At 30.6% G+C, this 22,614-nt stretch overlaps 3 protein-coding genes across 4 annotated transcripts; 1 reads left to right on the top strand and 2 right to left on the bottom strand.

The window, feature by feature from the left end:
* Positions 1 to 1,328: 1,328 nt before the first annotated feature.
* LOC148197092 (transcription factor MYB15-like) lies at positions 1,329 to 2,681 on the bottom strand. Its single transcript, XM_088093040.1, has 3 exons — positions 2,159 to 2,681; positions 1,929 to 2,058; positions 1,329 to 1,776 (listed from the first exon to the last, which is right to left on the bottom strand). The coding sequence occupies exons 1-3, from the start codon at positions 2,289 to 2,291 to the stop codon at positions 1,485 to 1,487; spliced, it is 555 nt and encodes a 184-aa protein (XP_087949166.1). The 5' UTR covers positions 2,292 to 2,681; the 3' UTR covers positions 1,329 to 1,484.
* Positions 2,682 to 3,403: 722 nt separating this feature from the next.
* Positions 3,404 to 7,882, bottom strand: LOC124825997 (transcription factor MYB4-like). 2 transcript variants are annotated; one of them, XM_088093041.1, is made up of 4 exons: positions 7,618 to 7,882; positions 7,387 to 7,516; positions 6,962 to 7,233; positions 3,404 to 3,638 (listed from the first exon to the last, which is right to left on the bottom strand). In XM_088093041.1, the coding sequence occupies exons 1-3, from the start codon at positions 7,748 to 7,750 to the stop codon at positions 6,963 to 6,965; spliced, it is 534 nt and encodes a 177-aa protein (XP_087949167.1). In that variant the 5' UTR covers positions 7,751 to 7,882; the 3' UTR covers positions 3,404 to 3,638; position 6,962. The 2 variants fall into 2 exon arrangements, 1 of the variants encoding a protein (XP_087949167.1); XR_007027801.2 differs by lacking the exons at positions 6,962 to 7,233; positions 7,387 to 7,516; positions 7,618 to 7,882 and adding an exon at positions 4,969 to 6,955.
* Positions 7,883 to 17,595: 9,713 nt separating this feature from the next.
* LOC124846691 (uncharacterized) lies at positions 17,596 to 18,797 on the top strand. The gene is made up of 2 exons (XM_047324008.2): positions 17,596 to 18,336; positions 18,445 to 18,797. The coding sequence occupies exons 1-2, from the start codon at positions 17,599 to 17,601 to the stop codon at positions 18,484 to 18,486; spliced, it is 780 nt and encodes a 259-aa protein (XP_047179964.2). The 5' UTR covers positions 17,596 to 17,598; the 3' UTR covers positions 18,487 to 18,797.
* The last annotated feature ends 3,817 nt before the right edge of the window (positions 18,798 to 22,614 follow it).

The following is a 22,614-nucleotide window of genomic DNA, read 5'->3' as shown; positions in this document are numbered from 1 at the left end:
GCTGTAAATAATTAAAAAATAAAAAATAAAAATTAGGCAAGACTGAATTCAGGGATGACAACTACGAATAATAAAAACTAAGGACCTAAGAATGTGAGAAACAAATTTAGCGGCCAGAATTGCGGATATTATAATATATAAAAAATTGGATGAAGGATTTTGTCATTTGTTAAGGGTGTTGATCCTTCTGTTTTTAATTTTAGTGGGTTTTTACATGTTGGACTTTTTCTTGAATGTCTTAGTGGGCTTTGTTTTGTGTTCATACCGCAATCCTGCTTATGTACTCAGAATGGTAATGAAAAACATTCTCATCTCTTTTACTGTTGCACGTTTCTAATTAGGGTTAATAGTTCAGCCGTCTATCACAGATACATTTAATGATATTTATTACGTTTAATGTTTCAATAAGTCTCTATTTTCATCCACAATTTCAAATAGGTCCCTTTCTTTTTCCGCATCTCAATTGAGTCCTTATTTTTGTAAAATTGAATCAAATAGGACCTTTCCGTCAAATTGAAATGACGCCGTCATTATTTTCACCCAGAAATAAAGCATATTCTTCTTAACGGTGTCATTTCAATTTGACGGAAAGGTCCTATTTGATTCAATTTTACAAAAATAAGGATTCAATTGAGATGCCGAAAAAGAAAGGGACCTATCTGAAATTCTGAGTGAAAATAGGGAGCTATTGAGACATTAAACCCTTTTTATTAATATGAAATTGACCAAAAACAACTATTTTTTAAAATTTGAAAGATAAAATGAATTAAAATATAAAAGATTAAAACAGACATTTTCCATAGGATTTCATATATTTTGAACTATTTGATGATTGGTGATCGTGATGAGACATTAAAAGCTTTTAACAAGTTTTAATATAATTACAAGACCATAATTATATAATTAAGCTTCATCTCTAATTTAGAACATGAATGGATTATGTTTGACCTCTGCTTAATGTATTCAGAAAACACATGAATATGAGAAAGAAATTCAGAACAAGCTAAAATAAAAACACAGTAATTTGCCAGAATTAAAGTTATAACAACAACTAGACTTGAAATTGAAATCAAAGGAAAATACAAAAGATGAGACATGCAAGACTTGAAATTGAACTTGTTGAAAATTCACATGAAGTTAAAGGTAGAAATTCAAATTTGGATGTAGATGGTTATCTTTCCTGGTTGAGATATACGAGTGTTTCTTACGTTTTAACATATTTTTCTAAGTCACCATGTTTACATACTCTCTTCGCCATCTTTTCTTTTCACTTCCTTCACCTAGAATTACAATACTATTTCAAGATTTGATTGATCATTCAATTTAAGTGGGATTTCGAAGTCCACAAGCAATTATATATAATCTGAAACAACCTCGATTAAAAAAGTTAAACAAGTTCTAAAGTTTCAGTCCATGATAAAAAATAATGACGTTGTTTGTCCTCTAATCAGTTTATGACTAAAACAAATGCTTATTCACCTTAATCAAGGGAAACATGGCCCTGAGGAAAACTCCTTGCTGGACGATGACAGTGACGAGAATGAGAATAAGGGTGATGAACTATTTGTAATCTGGGAAGTAGCAGAAAAAGGAACAGCAGCACCATTACAGTTGGGAACCAAGTCCATGGATTCCTTATTCTTTAATGATTTGGAAGCTCTAGTTTCTTCTATCGCGAGTGATTCTTCTTGAGACCTTTTCTTGAGGGTGGTGTGCCAATGGTTTTTTACTTCCAAATCTGTTCTTCCTGGTAACTCAGCCGCAATAGCAGACCATCTGCAAGCGATGGAATCATAAAGTTAAACATTTACGTGTTTTCAATATTCACGTTATTGAACAAGAACTTGTAACACCATTTTGAATGGTGGGTATTTTGATATGAGGGGAGATTTCATTGTATTACAGCATAAGGAAGTGATGATACATACTTGTTACCACGTTCTGCGTGTATTCTGATGATGCATTCTTCTTCTTGTGGAGTGAAGTTCCCTCTTTTGACGTTAGGCCTCAGATAATTCATCCATCTCAATCTACAACTTTTCCCACTTCTTGCCAGACCTAAAAATCAATGCAAAAGGTAATGAAGAAATATTTTACTATAAATACTCACTAAAATTTATTGGCATATTTAGTTTTCACAAAATGTTAAAATATTTACCTGCAAACCTGGGAAGTTGGCTCCAATTCCAGTGACCATATCTAGTAATATAGGCAACTAATTTCGTATCTTCGTCGGGAGACCAAGCACCCTTCCTCAGTCCACTGTTGTCAGAAGATGGGGTTCTCACCATCTTTGTAAGAAACAGTTGCAAGATGATAGTAGAATTGTGGTAGTAAGCAAAGGTGTGTATGGATTCTGTGTCTGACCAGTAATTTATTTTACACGGTGGAGGTGTTCATGTCCAAAACGCATATTTTTTATTCATAATGAATTCAGATATTGGTGTGAGTTCAGAATAAGGGTCCTTCTTAGCAGATTCTAGTCGTTCTCTACAAGGTCAAAAACTATGTTTCTATAGTCTTCCTTTCACATTGTAATATAATATGGGGAGATAGTGGCATTAGGTATATGTGTCATGGTAGCAAGTCAATAGCGATAGCATCTTCCAGGAACATGGTCTCATCCAACTTGCGCTTTCGGATTGTTAAACTGTTTATGATTCAAGTATGTGATCAAATTGACAGCAAGACATATCGGTGATTCGGCTGAATAAGAAAAAGATATTATTAGTCTGATGATGTTGCTATGTTTTGTTAAGAAGAAAATAATAATAATAATGACCTAAAAAAATACTACGGTAGAAAAGTCTTTTTAAATCAATTAAAATAGATCTTTTAAATTTGTTTTAAAATCGATATAGAATACAGTAAGTATTAAACTTTTTAAATTGATTTCAAAATCAATTGAAACCAGTTTAAAAATTTATTTGAGAAACAAAATTTAATATATATGATTCAGATTTATATTGGTTGAGACTTCAATCAATTTAAAAAGTGAAAATTTTAAATATATGATTCAGACCTATTTTTTTAGTTGTTTGAAACTTTCACTACAAAAAAGAAAGGCATGTGCATTACCGAAGGTCAGGAGTCCTCAGAAACAGTCCAAAATCGTCAATAAAAGATAATTACAGACGGCTTATCAACGACCAAAGAACCCTCGATAAATCCTTGTCGCTAACATTTACCGAGGGCTTCCGCCCTTCGGTAATTACCAAAGGCCGAAAGCCTTCGGTAATTACCGAAGGGCGAAAGCCTTTGCTAATTACCGAAGGGCAAAAGCCTTCGGTAACGACCAAAGGACAGAGGCAAACTAAGAAAATCGTCCAGGTAAATCAAAACACACACCCTTGGAACATTATATTTTTTAAAAGACAAGAAAAAATATATCAGAGAAGAAAAATGCATGAATTTAAACACTTCTTTATAAAATAAAAATTAAAGAATGAGATTCAGGGCCAAAACAGAAGTATAATTGACTAAGGTCTAAAACAAAGAGTGCCTTATGTGGCAGCAATCTCAAAACTAAACATCTACATAAAAATGTAAGAAGAAAATGCCCTCAGCTGCTTGGATTGGTCTATTTGATCTAAAGCCACAACCCCTTCCACGATATCCACCCCTGCCACAGCCACGACCTGCAACAAAATTTAATTACAATTGTTAAATAAAATTAAATGCAGCTTATTAGTTAACTTAATATAATTAACTTAATATCAGTCACAATAACAAAAATTATTGTTACATAGAGCATCTCAATAACCTTAAAAATCAAAAGGTGTTGGGTGAAATATTTCCCCTTTCCTATCAGCAATATTGGCAGCAAAAATATCTGAGGCGAAAACAGAAAACATGTTCACGGGGAAGGATTCATCCACTTGATCAATTCATACATAACATAGAAAGAAAGCTATATTTTACACGATATTTTAATACCACTTCAACATTATTTTAATACACTGTATACCTGCAATCATATACCATAACAACACCACCATTAGTTTATAACCAATAATTTAGTCCCTTTCAATAGAAGATATATGATCAATAAAACAGAGTGACAAAGAGATAAGAGCAATTTAATTTTCACATAAGGCATTATTAGTACTTATTGACTATCCTGCAGCAAACAGAAAATGGTTAAAGATGTTATACTTATTTTGAGCTTATTTAAGCTTCCATTTAATCTAAGATTTTTTTTAAGTTTTGAGAGAGTTTATAAAAATAAGCAAAAGTAAAATAAGTTTATCCCATAATCTAAAATCAATAGTAAGAAGAAGTTAAATGACTTTAAATTTCTCTAAAAGGTTATTTTAACTAATACGTAAATACATTTTATCGTATAATAATGTTTTTTCATTCTTAATTTTTCCCTATCAATACTTTTGGAAAAAATTATCCAAACATGATCATATTCAATGTCCCCAAACATGATCAAATACCTCAATTCATTTTATCATATTTTACATAAGACTTCATTATTCATTAAGTTGTTTACCCCAAACTGTAATTTTTCTTTGATTAATACACCAAATTATTCCATGAATTTACAAGAATCAATCAATCTAATCTTGGAAACAATAAAATGTTATTTTAACCCTTGAGCCAATCTTTTGTCAGTTCACCAATAAAAATAATATTTTTGTAGTTAAAAATTGATGGGTTCTGGTAATTCTGAGACTAATTTGGTGGTTTTAAGAATCTCAAGTGGTATTTAATTGCAAATGCTCACAGGGACAAATTGACACAAAAGCAAACACATCATAATAGCACAGGATAAACTAAAAATATAGCTACTAGCAATTCCTCCAGACTTAACATTATCAGTTCAACCCTCAAACATAGGTGACACAAATAAGTAACTAGCAAACACAACTGATGGAGGAATATGATTCTTTCTTATGCATAACGAGAGAGGAGAGAAAAAAAGAAAACAGTTAGAAAATGGAAATGAAGAGGAAGCCTAACCTTGAGAGAGAAATTGAGGGCCACACAAGAAATTGAAGCCTAAGCCTTAAATATGCGACGCCCACACCGCCCATCAACGCCCCAGCCACCAGATCGCACTAGAAATTCTTCAAACCACAATTGAACACCTTATCTTGCCAAAGTTTCAATCTTCTCCCCTCTGAGTCATCTTCCTCTACGCTCATGCTTCGATTCCCTGCCACCGCCTCTACAACTCACTAACTTTGCTCAAAAGGGAACACACCCATCAATATCATTGTTTTTTTCTCAGAGAAAACCCAATTCGGAGCAATTTATATCACTCTGGAACCAAGCTTATCCCTTTGCGGAATTGGGTCAATTTTTTGGTAGTGAGAAAGAAAGCAAAGTAAAAATGCGGAAAGATGAAAAAGAGTTTATTTGTAGAGATGGTAGCCTGCACAACGAGCACGACGTGTGGAGGTCGAGCCACGGCGTGATGCAATCGGCATGGAAGAGGTGTTTGCAGGGCAACTGTTTGGCCTCAGTGTCGAGGAAAATTTGGTCTTTGCACACAGCGGAGAAAACGACACCGTTGGGGTCGAGCGCGGAAAGGAGTGAGGGTGTGACGTTGACGGAGGGGAGAGGGCGGGGTTTGGCAGAGAGGGGCTTGGAGGAGAGGAGTAAGAGCGTGTCCTGGAAAACGTCAAAGAGGGGTGATTCGGCGTCGTTTTGGGAGAAGGGAGAGTCCATCAGTTCGAGGAAGGAGGTATGGCAATGGGGACAATGGAGAGGCAAGGGAAGGAGCGTGAGGGACACACTCATATCGCATTCGTGGCACTAGTAGATCTTCGCTTCTGGCTCTGCTGCCGTCGCCATCGGAGGTGTTTCCCTCTACAAATGATTATGAACTTAAAAGGGAGGCACCCTCCGCGATTGCACGAATCCGCTCAACCACCGGAATTGCTCGCGCTCTTCACAACATCGCTATGCCAACAGAAGATGGAAGGGACCGATGATACGCAAACAAAAGGAAACCAAACGAAGGAGGAGAAATTTGGGAGGAACCAAAACGAAGGAGGATAAATTTGGGGGTACCCTCACACGCCCTTAGATTTCAATTTCAGGGGAAGAGAAGAGAGATATTTGGGGGAAAGGGAACTGCTGAAATTGCAAACGAGGGAGGGAATACCCAAAATTTAGGTTAAGTCATCGAGCACAATACCGAAGGTTCATATCCGTCGGTAAATTACGGCATATCACAAACCGAAGGACACTTGGCCGTTTGTAATTATTTGCCGGTAATAAGCACGTTTCTTGTAGTGTTTACCTAGTTTAAAATATCTATTTTTTATATTTGTTATGGAATAAACTAGTATAAAAAATTATAATTTTTTTTAAATGATAGATTTGTATGTTTTTCCTACCACGTACAAATCTCATAAATTTAATTACAATTCAGAAAAACAAGATTTATAACCGTTTAAAGTAGTCAATCAAAATATATGTTTTTTACAATCTCGAATAAGCCTACAACCACCATTATTTCGACACTCCTACTTTTAAAAAAGTTTATTAAAAAAATACAAAAGCAATAAAACCTAAATCAAACTCGTACGAAAGAATGGAATCATCAACCACCTTTAATCTTAAGATAGCATGATTGTTGATATTCTATAATTAGCGGCTCCACTTTTCCATACTTTTTTTGTCACTTTTTTTTTTAAATTTCTACTCCTATAATTACTATACTGTTTTACGCTTTGATTTATCATTCAATTTAAGTCTAAAATTGCAAACTCACAGCCTACAACTAAAAATACAATGATAATGTGATGATAAAAAAGTTTTTATACGCATTTGATACTATTTTTCATTATTATTATTATTTGCTTCTTTTTTTTACAAATATAGAAATTGACTTTGATCATATTACCTTTCAGTGAACTTTTCAGTGGATAGTCAAAATAGTAGTTATCCATGTGAAACAATATTTCCACTACTCAATTGCTGACTAAGACAAATGCTTATTCACCTTAAGGGAAACAGGGCCCTGAGGAATACTCGTCGCTGGAGGATGAAAGTGACGAGAATGATATGTCTGCAGAATCATTTGAATTCTGGGAAGAAGCAGGAAAAGGAACATGAACACCATTACTCGTGGATTCTTTATTTTTTGATGATTTTGAAGTAGTTTCTTCTTTCGCGAGTGCTTCTTCTTGAGACCTTTTCTTGAGAGTGGTCTGCCAATGGTTTTTTACTTCCACATCTGTTCTTCCTGGTAACTCAGCCGCAATAGCAGACCATCTGCAAGCAATGGAATCATAAGATTAACATTCCCGTGTTTTCAATATTCACGTTATTGAACGAGAACCTGTACACTATTTTGAACGATCGGTATTTTGATATGAGGGTAGATTTCATTGTATTGAAGCATAAGGAAGTGATGATGACAGATACCTGTTACCAAGCTTTGTGTGCATTCTGATGATGTATTCTTCTTCTTCTGAACTGAAGTTCGCTCTTTTGATTTTCGGCCTCAGATGATTCATCCATCTCAATCTACAACTTTTCCCACACCTTGCCAGACCTAAAAATCAATGAGAAAGGTAATGAATGAATTTTTTACTATAAAATCCTGACTAAAACTTATTGGCTTATTTAGCTTTCATAAGTGTTGAATATATGTACCTGCAAACCTGGGAAGTTGTCTCCAATTCCAGAAACCATATCTGGTGACATAGGCAATTAATTTTCTATCTTCCTCCGGAGTCCAAGTATCCTTCCCCGGTCCACTTTTGTCACAAGATGGGGTTTTCACCATCTTTGTGAGAAACAGGTGCACTTGAATTTCGAGTGAGTGACTGACTGAGATGGTGTTTGAGTTTTACTGCAAAGATGATATTAGGGTTTTGGTTGCAAGGGTGTGTAGTGGTTTCTGTGTCTGACCTGTATTTATTTTATAGAGTGAAGATTGGGATGCCAATAGTATAATATGATAAACATCTTACTCATTTACATTAATTATTTATCACAAATTTTATCTGTGGATATTTATTTACGATTATTTTTGCTATAAGGTGTTAACATCAAAAAAGCATTTCACTTCATAAGTGAATTCAAAGTTTGGTGTGAATTCAGAATAAGACACCTCCCTAGCAGGTTCTAATTGTTCTCTAAAAGGTCAAAAAGTGTGTTTCTAATTTCCTTTCACATTATAATATAATATTGGAGATAGTGACATTATGTACCTGTTTCATGGTAGCAAGTAAATGGCAATTGCATCTTCCAGGAACAAAGGTTTTGTCGTCATGATTTGTAGGTTTTAGCTAAAATCCAAACAAGCTTTTAAATTTAATTGTTTCGAAGACCTAACTGGTTATATGTTAATCCACATTTCTGAAGACTGGCAAACGATTAGAGAGGATCATGGATCCAATTCAACCTAGGAACCCTACTAACCTAATCCAAATAATATTAGATTATGAAATGAATTCTCGTCTATTGAATAACCAAACTAGTTTCTTTTTTTTTTAAGCAAGAATAAGCAACTAGTATATGTTTAGGTCTAATATCATCTGTTTATTCAATAAATTCCTCCCAAATCACTCTCATTCATGTCCAATGTTTTGGGTTTGGGCTACCCACGAAATAACCCTCCCAAAAAGTAAACCACAAAAAGAACTGAAGAAAAAACCCATATTCTCATAAGGCTCAATTAAGCATCAATCGGAAAAATTGCTTCCTGCACCGCCATCAATTTCTATCAGCATCCTCTCCGTTTTTGGAATTCCAATTTTACTCTTGTGAGTTTTATTTGAAAGGTGTCCTTCAGGAGACGGTGATTTGTAGGAGTTGCTGTAACATGGAGAGATTACTCCGACAAGTATTGGTGAAGGAGGGTGTGGTGGTTTGTGAAAGTTAGCTTCTGTTTATTTCCAATAATTTACTGCGCTCAACTATAAAAAAGTGAATGCAACTCTCGTTTGATTCACACGATTTGAAGAAAAAAACGAGCATGAATTTATGAGAGATGTTAAAAAAACTCTCTCACTGGAATGAGAAGAAAAAATCACCTTATATCATACAAAATTACTCATTCACCAGTAGAAATGACATTTAACGTCACTCCTTAAACGTCGGATCACACAATATCCAATGTAAAATAATTTATCGGTGGCATTTTGGTAAATAAGTTGGCCTTGGCGATGTCGGTTCATGGGGGGCCGACGTCTAGACGTCGGTTACAGGTGCATAACCAACGTCTAAATAGTCATTGAGACGTCGGTCCCCTTTACATCCGACGCCTAAATGGCCTGACAGGGTAGGTGAAAAGTTGTTTTGGACGTCGACTCCCCTTACCTCTGATGTTTATATACACCGCGAATATTAATTTTTAAATCGAATGGACGTCATATTAGTGAGGTCCCCGACGTCTAGTCGAGAATAGACGTCGGGCACTGGGGCACCGACGTCTTGATTCCTGTTAAATCAGAAATTGCGAACCCGTGGTTACAAGAATTTCATCATCTTTCTCCTCGCCTTTTCTCTCCGCGACATTGCATTTCCAAGTCCGTTTTATCTCTTTTGAACCGTTTAAACTTACTTTTACTCCGATTAAATTAGTCTTTGATGGATTATCTTCCATTTGAACCGATTAAAATGAGTTTTCGTTGTGTTTTGGTGCAGTTTTTCTCGTGTCTTTAAGTAGTGTAGTAACACCTTCTCCCTTTGCTAGTTTTCTCATAAGAAAAGCTTGCGTCTTTTGGATCTCTTATAGCATTTCAACCCAAAACCGAACCTGGGTCCTTGCCTAGTTCTCATGTCATCGTATTCTTTTTCATTAGCGGTTGCAATGGAACTAGGCAAGGACCCAGATTCGGTTTTCGGTTGAAATGCCATAAGAGATCCAAAAGACGCAAGTTTTTCTTATGAGGAAATTAGCAAAGGAAGAAGGTGCTACTACGCGACCCAAAGACACGAGCTGCAGTAGATGTCGGTTAATGTCATGTCTGACGTCTATAGTGCCCTTAGACGTCGGTTTTGGTGTAATCCGACGTCTTTATAGACGTCAAACTCTATAGGTCCGACGTCCCATTAACGTCACCCATAAAGACGTCGGATCGGGATCTGACGTTAAAAGCACAAAATAACATAAGTCTAAAACCCTTTCTGCACTAGTGATTTGTCTCTTAATTCTCACTGTATTTTCGCATGAAAAAAAAACGAAATTCATGACCAAAAGAAGATACTCTCGCTCTCCAAGAATTGATTCTCTTCTCCCTATTTTTTTAAAAGAGAATTGATGGTCTCCTCTTTACTTGTTAAGCGGGAACTTATTCATATATATTTTACACAATCTCTCACATTTTGAATGTGCATTATGTTGTAGTAATTGTTGTGTTGCGATGACATGTCTTGTGCGTGCGACTTCTCCTTCTCCTTGCTAGTGCTGATTGTGGGTGAAAAATACTACAAAAGAAATATGAAGAAAAAGCTCTCTAGAACAAAAGAATTAAGAAGGAACATATAAGAAAAATAAGTTGTAGAAAAAGAAAACTAAATAATAATTATAATAATAATAATGTTAGTGTACCGTATAGGCTGTCCGGTTAACTCATTTCTAAAATGATCGATCGATCAATTCTTACTAAGAATACTCTAGAACTTTCAGAATAACATTGACTAATCCGTCAATTCTCGTTGGAACCATTCAATACCTTGCATATTAAAGTCACCAACATAAACTCATTATGATTAATAACGTAAAACACACTTATGGGATATTGGACTAAAAACGTACGTTGGAAGAAGAACCACAAAACGTATGTTGGAAGAAGAACCACAGTTAAAACAAAGTAAAACAACATAAAATATGAAAGAATAACTCTTGATCTCACCGTCCGAAACATTTATTATTAAGAATAACTAAAATAATAATATTAATAATAACTATCATTATAATAATAATAATTATTATTATTATTATTATTATTTATTTAAATTATTCAATCAAAATTTATTTCAATTTAATTTCTATCAATTTTATTTTATTTCAATAAAACTTCATCAATTTATAATAATAATAATAATAATTTATTTAAATTAATCATTCACAATTTATTTCAATTTAATTTGTAGCAATTTTATTTTATTTCAATAAAACTTTATCAATTTATAATAACTCACATCTCATTCTAACATAATTTATAATAATTATATTTTATTTTAAATTATTTTCATATTCAAGAATAAAATAATAATCTTTTCATAACCCATCACATAATACAAACAATCTAACTTTTATCTTTCTTTCGTCTCTAATTCACGTAAATTCCCTGTTTCAAATTCACTCCGAGAAACAGATACAGGCTTGTGTTAGGTAGTTCCGTTGTTTGTTCTGTTAGTGTTGTGTTGGCCAAAATGGCGTAGTTGAGTTTACCGAAAAATATGTTTTTGGAACACGTGATGCATATTTGGTGGGAGGTGCTAACTGTATTTTCGTATTCATGTTTCTAGAAGACTAGTTTTATAATTTGGAAAACTCATTCCGGATGCATTGAAAATAGACTATTCCAAAACACGTAATTCGGAATTGGTGGAGAATTTTTTTTCAAAAACTGTATTTCGAGATTACGTTCCCAAATGTTCATTTTAGGAACATTTTCTCGAGAGGTCACTCTTAATGTTATTTCATTAATATACCATCCCAAAGATTTTTCGTTTAGGTTTCTATATAACTTATATTAAAAAGTAAAAAACAAAACAAAACAAAAATCTTAGAGTTTCTACCATACTTAATAATTTTACATCAATATGATAAGTTCATGTTTAAAATAATTTTTTAAATATTTATTTTTCATTTCATCTATTTTTATTATCTCTTTTAAAGATAAAACCGTAACTAATAAAATTTCAAAATAAACAATACTCTATATATGTATAATAATTAATCTTAACAATATCATTTAATGCACTTGAAATAAATTTATCGTGTAAACGATGGTGGAACATTCAATCTCTTAAACTCTTAATAAATATATTATAAATTCATACTTCGTAGTCCACTGTTTTTTTTTCCAACTTGTGTTATAAATGTTGAGCGTAGTGAAAATATTTTCTCTTCTCCCGTTAATGTTTATTATAATTTATTTAATTATTTAATATTTTTACTTTCAATCAAGATTTTGAACAAAAACATGTTTGGTAAAAAAAAATTCTTATAAAACAAATAAATTAACTTTATTGAGAAAGTTCAATATAGTAATTTTCAAATAATAACTTAGTATAATATTACAAAATTGGGTATTTATAATTGAGTCTTTATTAGTTTATTTTGTTTATAAAGTATTCAAAAAATTAATATTTTTGTATTGAATTCCTAATATTTAATTTTTCGATTAATTGAATTGCGTAGTTATTATCTTACTTTTTCACCATAGTTAGTGTATAATATGTATCTGAGACCATTTTGATCTATATCTTTGAGGTTGTCTCAAGCTTCCTTAATACCACATCGGTTCATTATGACTGATATTCCATTGTTTTTCTATGACCAAAATGATCTCGAATCATACCTACCTAGTATCATTTCAAACAGCTGTGAACACGAATCATACCTACCTAGTATCATTTCAAACAGCTGTGAACATATGCAATGACTGTGATCACTTTGGCATTATCACATTGTGTCAGTAAGGATTAAGGTTAGGAAGTTAAATGTATTAGCATATCATTAAGCAAGTTAATTACCATTAAGCAAGTTAATTACCATGATTATTCATGTGGACTAGGCATAGTAAGGGTCCACAAACATAATATAAATAACACAAAAATAATTAATTACTTGTTCATTATTACAATATTTATTATTTTTGCTGATGTATACCACTAACTTGAGTGTTAAAGTTTCTTTTGTAAGTAAACTTAATATAAATAACAGACTTAACAAGGTAATTAATTATGTTTTTATTATTACAACACTTATTACTCTCGTCGATACACATCTTTGACTTGAGTATTAAAGTATCTTTCGCAAAAACATTCATTCTCGGCTTAGAACGAGACCTAAATTAAGAGACATATCGGCTAGAAGGTTAAAGAGTGAAAGAAAAAAAAGTTTATTGTGGAGTCTTTGCACTATTTTTTTTGTCCTACAAGAATAATTATTTATCTTTGGTTAAGAAATATAATTATGTCTTTTGATTAATATAAAATAATATTGTTATAAAACGACGAATTAATTGTTGTCGTGAAAAATTGTTTGGATAATATGAACAATTTCATCAATAAAAATTGTTTGGAAGCTATCAAGAAGAATGGCGACATCGTTATCCAATACGTTTTCAATAAAAGTAATATCATTTGTATATTAAACTCGTACTCTACATCTATTAATACATAGAAACAAGTAAACAAAATTATAAATCAATATAACATCTTCATCACCAAACTAATGGAAAAAAAGTATATCAAAATTTATTACAAACTTGAAACTTACTTAATCCTGGTCTAGAAAACAAGGTTGACATTTGAGTTTCTATTTTTCTTGTATTTTCTTAAATCTCCTCCCATTGATGTCTTATCTATTTTTTTAAAAAAAATAAAAATGTAAATAAAATATAAAAAAATATTGATGAAAAATAAAATACTTGTTGAGAAATTTAAGTTGTTAATTAAGTATATAGTATTTATAAATTTGAATCAATAAATTGTTAAAAGCATATTTATTTTTGTAAATCAAAATAAAAAATGTTAATAAAATTATTTGATTATATTAAAAATTCAACATCAATCAGATATGTATCAATAATTATAAGTAGATTATATAAGAATGTGTTAGATTTAAATTTTATTCATATATATATATATATATATATATATATATATATATATATATATAATTTTATTATGACACTTATTCATTCAAATATTTAATTTTTTATCCCAAATTTTATAAATATAATCAAATGAAGCCAATTCTCATTTTACAAAAAAGCAAATCATACGCAAACAATCTTTCTAAGACTATATTCACTTTAGAAGATTGATTTGGGAAAAGTTAATGGATATATTTGAGGACATTTAAGGATTAATTGATTGTTGTTCATTTTAGTGAGTTTGAAAGTGAGTGAAGGTGAATTTGAAAGTAAAGTTTGTAAAGATTAGTGTAGGATTTGATCAATGTGACAGATAAAAAAAATTTGTTTAATTGATAAAAATTATATCTTTAGTAGGAAAAGTAATATAAAATTGTAATTGTAAAAATTATTATAAAAAGAGAAAAGAATAAAAATGAATTTTTAACATGAAAAAATTGTATTATTATTATTATTTTATTTTCATTATTACTATTATTATTAGTATTACTATTATCATTATCATTATTATTATTATTATTATTATTATTATTATTATTATTATTATTATTATTATTACTTTATGTTTTGTCAAAATATGGTTTTAATTTCAATTGTTATATTTTTTTTTCAAATTGTAAAATAGATCTTAAAACATCTTATTATATTATTATTATTATAATTATTATTAGTAAAAATATAAGTAAAAGAATGTAAAATTAATAAAAAAAAGATCTAATACAGGGGTAAGTCACCCCTCATTTCTCTGGCTGAAACGATAATTGGTTCTTATCCCAATTCCTTTTCTTCTTCTTTTTTTACCTATTTTTTTTCTTCTTTTCTATTTTAACTTACACAGTTCCAAAAAGCATTGCAATAAGGTGAGGAGGAATAAAAACCTATGTTTCTTTGAGATAAAGTATAGAATAGGAAGACAAAAAAGAAAGAAACAATAAAATAAAATTAAACAAAAATCATAGTAAACATCATCATAAATTGTCGCTCCTTCAAAATGGAAGAGATCCCGCAAATCAACGTTGATCTCAAATCTATAAATCTAAACAGGAACAATATCTGCATATCCATATATGTTATTCTTTCCCAACAGTAAATGTATTCAATTGAATAAAGCCTAAATAAATACTATTAAAAAAAAATTAATAAAATACTAATAACATTCCAATATTTATATAAAAAAGTTATGTTTTTATTTTAAAGGTTTATATGAAGAGCGGAGAAAAATAGATAAATGAAAAATATTAATTAATAAGATAGGAATAGGAACGGTAGAGGTTGGCGTGAGGCAGAACGTGGAGAAGCGCGTGAGAGATGGCTGGAGACGGAAGGGAAATCAAAATCACGCGAATCCCACATCACAGAGTGTCCACGTAAGCAAACGGAATCTTCAGAGTATATTTGTGCCACCTGGCAACGCATCACACCCACACTCAAAAATATCCCAGACCAACCATTCATTTATTTTCAAATTTTTAATCAATTGAAAAAGGAAATGATTTAATTATTATTATTATTATCCATTAATAGTAATTATTAAAGTGTGAATTTACAATAGAGGCCACAGAAAAAAAGGGTTGGTGTTCCCTGAGGAGGATACACCTGGCGACGCCTGACACCACAAAACCATACACTCCCATTCCTTCTCCATGCTTTCATTCCACACTACCTAGCTCTTCTTCCTTTCACAATTATTATCACCCGTCTCATTTACTCCAATGTCCAAATTCTTCTTAGTTATCTTTTTTATCCCAATATTTAATATTTCCATATATTTTACTTCTTTAACTTCAACAAAACTATTATATAAAATTAAATTTTCTTTTTAAATACTTAATCTTATACATATTTAATAGTTGAATAAAATTCTTAGTTAAATTCAAACAATCTTATTCTAATTCATTTATTTACTGATTATGCTCTGCGTATATTATTTGCTCGTGTTAATATTATTTTATTATATCAAAAGTACATTCTTAATTTTCGGAAAAACAAAACAAAACATGTGCTTGGTTTTATAATATGATCAATCAAAGTCATGAAATGAGAAATTGGGGCCGAGAATCATATAAGACAACACCTCTTCTCATGTCTAGTCAACGTATTTTCAGTGTTCATTATGTTATTCTTTCGTTTATATCTACTAGTTGTAATGCTATAAAAAAAATAAAAAAATTACTTAAATGGGTTGTTTAAATATGAATATGTTGACTAATAAGATTTTCATTAAAAAAATTCTTGTAAATAGGTTTTTGAAAAATATAATTTCTTTATATGTAATTTTTCATATCAAATATATTACATACGTGAAATTTTTTAAACATCATTTATATGAGAATTTTAATAAAAAAACTTATAAGTGAATCATCTTTCTATGCTCAAGTTGAATATTTGTGTAAAAAATCATGTGATATTATCATTCTCAATTTAGTGTGTTTTAAAATATCGATTTAGAACATAAATCATGCTTCATCTAATTTGTTTTGTTTTGTTTTTATTAAAACATCAATGATTGAATAAAATTATTTGAAATTATTCTTAAAAATGTGGAAATTATCTCTCTGAAAAAATAGAAGAAAACCATGCTCATTAAATACGTGGAAGTTAACATAAGTTGGTTATTTAAAGAAATTACTAATGAAAAAAAAAGAAAAAACCTATTCTCTTTTCTAATTATATTGTATTGTTGTAATAAGAGCTTATTAAAGTTGGATCACTAGTCAAGAATTTACCATGATGTCAAAATTAAAATAAAAACATGAAGTACACAAATTTCGACTCATAAAAACATCAATGAGGATGTTACAAGAGCAAAAACTCCCTTGCTACACGCAAAAGAAAACACATTAATTGTGTTTAAATATTGATAATATGCAATAAAGATGACGTAGGACACACTTTTTAATATTATTCGTACAAAATCAATAACTTATATAATCGAAATTTTAAACATAGATCATGTGATATCTTTCACATTTTAACTTCTCTCAGCTATATTTTTCAGAGTTCCATAGATATTTTATTAAAATTAAAAAATATATTTATTATAAAAATAAAAAATTATCAAATATCATTTTAAAAAAAACGGGATGTTACACCGATAACCTCGTGTGTAGAAAAAAAGAAGAACAAATAGTGTGAGGAAAGAAGGAGAATGAAATATATAAAAGAAAAAGGAAACAGAGAGAGAAAACTGAACAATGTGTTGTAAATAAAGTGGAAATTATAGACAAATTAAAATTAAATTGTTTTTGATTAAAAAAATTATAAATATAAAATAAGAGAATAGTAGAATTACCTTTCTACCTTTAAAGATTTAAATTAAATTGTTTTAATCGAATTCTTCACTAGATGTTTTATTCAAATATTTTTACAACTTATTTAAATATGCGAAGTGTTATTGGAACTATTTTTGTCCCTTATCAAATATTCGAAGTTGTTTTTACCAATTATTCAAATACATAAAATGCTAACAAAGACGCGAATGTCTTCCTTTTATTCAAATTTATATTTCATCATTCGAATAATAATGCAAGTTACGTGAAACTCTGAGTTGTTATTTGAATTATATCAATTATATTCAAATATCTTATACTTCGAATCTGGCAATTCAAATATCATATGAATTATCTATTATTGTATTATTTTTATATGTTAATGCTCTCTTCTTTAGTCTTGATCTAAAAAGATCCAATGAGTACCATAATTAAACCGTTTTATTCCAATAATATTGAAAAGAGAAAGAAAAAATATTATTATTATAAAGAAAAACGAATTTTTGGTTTCGAAATAAAAAAAGATGAAACGGCAGAGTACAGAAGCTGCAGAGGTTGGAATTTCCTTTATAAATTTCGCCGACAATCAGAGCCTCTTTCTTCCCTTTCTTTTTTTCCTTTCTTCAAATCTTCCAACGGAGAGAGAAAGTAAAAAGAAAAAGAAAATCGCACAAAATAAACAGAGAGAAAAAGAAAAGAATAAAAAAAACACAAACTTTCGAAACGATCGTCTTTCGTGTGAGTGGAAGATGAAGAAGTGCGAACTGTGTAAGCTTCCGGCCAGGATTTTCTGCGAGTCGGACCAGGCCAGCTTATGCTGGGACTGCGACGCAAAGGTTCACGGCGCAAACTTCTTGGTCGCCAGACACTCGCGAACCCTACTCTGCCGTACGTGCCACTCTCCCACGCCGTGGAAGGCCGCCGGAGCCAGACTCTCTAACGCCGCCTCCATCTGCCACCGCTGCGCCGCCTCCGCCGCAGAAGAACCGGACGAGACCGAATCCGGCAATGACGAGGAACCAAGCACGGAGGATGACGATGTCTCCGGCGAGGAAGACGGCGAGAACCAGGTCGTGCCGTGGTCCTCCACACCGCCTCCGCCGGCGAGCTCCTCCAGCAGCGAGTGGTCGTCGTTCAGCGGGTGCAAAAACGACGACGACGAAGGTGCTTCTGTTTCCGTATGTGAACCGGAAACGACAACATCCTCGTTGAAACGACAACGCGAGAACGACGACGACGGTGTATCCGGCCGTGATCCGCAGGTTTGCTTTATTTAATTTTTGTTTCCGACGACGAACAATCGCTTATTTGTATATATTATTTTTATTTATTAATTTAATTATTTATGTTGGTTTATTGCGTGAAAGCAGGGGTTTGGAAGGGTTGCGCATCTCAACGGAGGTGGCGTATGACGGAGGATGAGGATGATTGTTGGAGGAGATTTCAACCACTCGCTACGACGACGTTTCGTGTTGGGGAAAGCAAGAGTCTCTGAACCGTACGATGGACCAAGATATTTTAGCTCTTTCATCATTAACTTATAATCTAACCGCTTACAATAGAGTACTGGTTTTTTACTGTAGGATGATTATGATGTTGTGTGTTTAACAACAAGTTTTCCTTTATTGGTTTCTAATTTAAGACAAAGTTAGCATATAATCTTGATTACTGGAAGTTGTAACCCTTTTATATGTCTAAATAAAATGTCCGATTAATTTTTGAATTTTTGTATGGTTTAGTGCAGAGAATAGAATTAGAAAGAGTTGATAAAAGATTATAGTTATAATTAAGAAAATGGGAGTGGTTAGCATTTAGCGGTGGTTAGAGACGTTGGTGAAGGTGTGGCTGTGTGAAAGTGAAGATTTTTTCTCTTTCCTTAAAAGGGTGTGAGGTGAGAGTTGCTGTGCTAGGTTTGATGTGCGTGTCATGTTGTAGGACCTCACAGCACAACCACAACCAAGTGTAGTGTGTGAACAAAATGAAGAATAATGAAAGGTGCAATGCATCAAAGAAGCACATCACTAGCTACTACACATTTATGTTTACGTGTACGACTAGGTAGGGCTCAAATTAGAGATAAGTGTAAAGTGAACAAACCCCAATTTCTAATTGAATGAATGATACAAACTATAAATAGAAGGAGTTGAATGCGATATAGCGCACCACTTCCTTGTCGCCTGCCTGCATTTCAACATAAACTCATCAATTAACTAATAAAATGAACCCAACGCCCTCAGCAGCTTGGTGTTTCCAGATATTATACCATAATTTGGTATTTTAAAATTGAGGTATCTTGCACGCCTAATTGCCATCATTTCTTGATTTGGGGTGTAATTATGCATCCTAAGTTGAGGTGTCTTAAATGTGTATTAACATGTCAAGTAAATTAGGTTGATTTTCTGTATAATGTATGGCTTCACAATTTATTATATATTTATCCGAATCCATGGGTTCATGGAACTCACTTCAAATGTTTGTATTTTCTCTTTAAACTAAATAAAATAATAGATTTGTTTTAGCTAATCGTACACAACTCTACGATATTCAATAAAATAGCAATAATAATATTTTAACACAAATTTTACATTTGACGTTATCTTTTATTTTTATTTTTTGAAAAAGTATAAAAATTCATTTTTTTATAATTATTTAATTCTTGTATTGTATTATGTATTAAATGAATATAACTTTAAAAAGTATAAAAATTCATTTCTATCATTATATATTAAATGAATATAAAAGTGTATCATCTTATCATTGTTTATAAAAGAATTAACAAATAAAATTTATATTATAAAAGAATTAACAAATAAAATTTATATTATAAAAGAATTAACAAATAAAATTTATATTATAAAAGAATTAACAAATAAAATTTATATTATAAAAGAATTAACAAATAAAAATTATATTATAAAAGAATTAACAAATAAAAATTATATTAGAAAAGAATTAACAAATCAAATAAAATTTATATTATAAAAGAATTAACAAATAAAATTTATATTATAAAAGAATTAACAAATAAAATTTATATTATAAAAGAATTAACAAATAAAATTTATATTATAAAAGAATTAACAAATAAAATTTATATTATAAAATAGTTAACAAATAGGATTTATATTATAAAATAGCGTATGATGATAAATTATGTTCCTTATTGTAAATAATTTTGAATTATAACTTGGAAGTCGCCTCTAGTTTGCCTTTCTAAGGGCAATTATAATAAAACTATACTTAACAAAATGTTAGTTTTATTTGTTTATTTCATAATTAAAATAACTAGTAGTGGATAATGCATACTGGATATAATAGTTATTGTTAATAGTAATATTGTCAAATGTTTTATTAGTAGTCTTCAAATTGAATGAATACATGGTTTTGACCCTCAAATTGAATGAATTTAAATTATCTATTTGAGTATATATATTTTTTAATTTAGAATGTAAAATGTTGTATGGAAATTTGGTTTAGGATGAAATTAACATGTCTTTTGTATTTTATTTTTACAATAATAAAAAAATTGTGTAAGCGAATTTCAAGAAAAAATACAAAAAATTAAATAGATAAAAGAAGAAAGTGGAATAAGATAAAGATGAAGACGTCACAATCTAATAAATTGATAAGTCAACGAAGATTCGTTCAAAAAATTGTAATTTTTTTATTAAAACTATAGTTGAAGATGCCATGATCTAAAAAATTGATAAATTAAGGAAGATTCGTCATAAAGAAATTCATCTTTGATAAGAATCAGAATTCTAACCCAAGTACCATAAACTTCCTTTCAATGAAAAATCAATATTCATGTAATGATCATCTAAGATGTCTACATATGTATTTGGTTCCCTATATAGACACAAATGTTTAAGCTACCTAAGAAATCCTAAAAAAACAAAAACTTAAAAATTCAAAAACAAAAATTAAAAGAAAATTACAAATAATTTTAATTTACTAAAAGTATCTCATAATTGTGTTTCAAGTCATGATCTTCATATCTTTTAAACTGCAAAGACTCATCTTCAAGTTCCTCTTGCATTGAATTAAGGGATAATCTTCTATCATTTAATCTCACAAGGACTCTCGATCTCTTAAATAATTTTTTCCTACTTCTCGATACCCTCAACACTTATATGTTACCTTTATTAGATCAATCGAAATAAATCCAAATTCATCAATATGTACTTTAATGGTGTTATCAATCCATTTAAAATTAAAAGCAAACACTCTAAATTTAATGTAATCAATCCCAAATTTCTTTAATGACTCTAATGGAACTTATAGAAGCCATCATGAGATTCTTATTTTTTTTCATCTAGAAAAAAGCATGGGCTTTGCCTTAAAAGTGACATCATTATTTTGGCACAATATTTTAGTCATTTTTAAACTTTATATAATGCATGTTATGATATCAAAGTTAAGTCCTTGTGCTAATAATTTTAATTTCCTAACATCACAATCTTCTTAGGAAATTGTCTTTAAATCGGTTGAGAAAAAAAATTATGCTTATTCAACAATCATTTTCCATTTGTAAGAGGGTTTGGAGACTTTAACAATGTTTTATGTGTATCTATGAAAACAAGAAGTCATCAGTTTTATTAAATTTATATAAATGGTCTTGGAGGAGTTCATCATGATATTTTGGAACTACTCTTACACCTCTTTTACCTTCACCTCCATTCATTGTCATGTTGAGACTTTAGAATGCCTATAACTTCTACTTGTATTTGAAGAGTATTTTTGTGGTACTTTTATTTCTTATAAGCACTCATAAAAGTTTTTCTTTTCATCTTTTAACAAAGTATGACGTGTTGGATACAAATATGTTCATTTATCATAAGCTTATGCTTGTAACTCCAAACAAAAACCATTGTAACTAGATATTTGTTAGCATTTAAATAATATTTTATCTTCCCTAATGTTTATCAATGTGCCAATTAAACTATCACATACAATATTGTCCATATGCATTGCACATATGCAATGTCCACCATCTAGTTTAGACTAATATAAAAGTTGATTAATATGCTTTTCTTTCATTATTTTGATAATAAATTTCATTTGAGTTTTCCTAAATACATTTATTTTAACTTATGGTAACTTGTGTTTCCTTTAAATATAGGACAAATATGATCTAAACTGAAAATCGCCTTTTGATATGTCTCAAATACCTCAACTTCTTCATTCACAACAATCTCAATTTTAGGTTAGGTTCGCTTGGTCCTGATATTAGAATAAGCAACATCACAATTTATTTTTTCATACACAATAACAAGACAAGTTATGTAAGGACTTAAAAAATATCTAAGAGTAGAAGTAGTCTTTATAAATGAAACTCAGTTATTTTATTATTAAAAAGTTGAGTTATAAATAGAATAATTAGTTAATCAAGTTTTATTTTATAAAAACTACTATCTCTTTAAAATTTATCAAATTTTCTTACCTCTACACTTTCTCTAAGATTTTGATTGATTTACTTATTTGTTTAAAGATTGAAGTGCACCATAGGAGTCTTGACATAGAAACCTAATCAATCAAAA

Source organism: Vigna umbellata, chromosome 6 (assembly GCF_029865625.1).
Source record: "Vigna umbellata cultivar VRB3 chromosome 6, Vumbellata_1.0, whole genome shotgun sequence".
Lineage (NCBI taxonomy): Eukaryota > Viridiplantae > Streptophyta > Magnoliopsida > Fabales > Fabaceae > Vigna > Vigna umbellata.
This window is presented reverse-complemented; position numbering and strand designations above follow the sequence as displayed.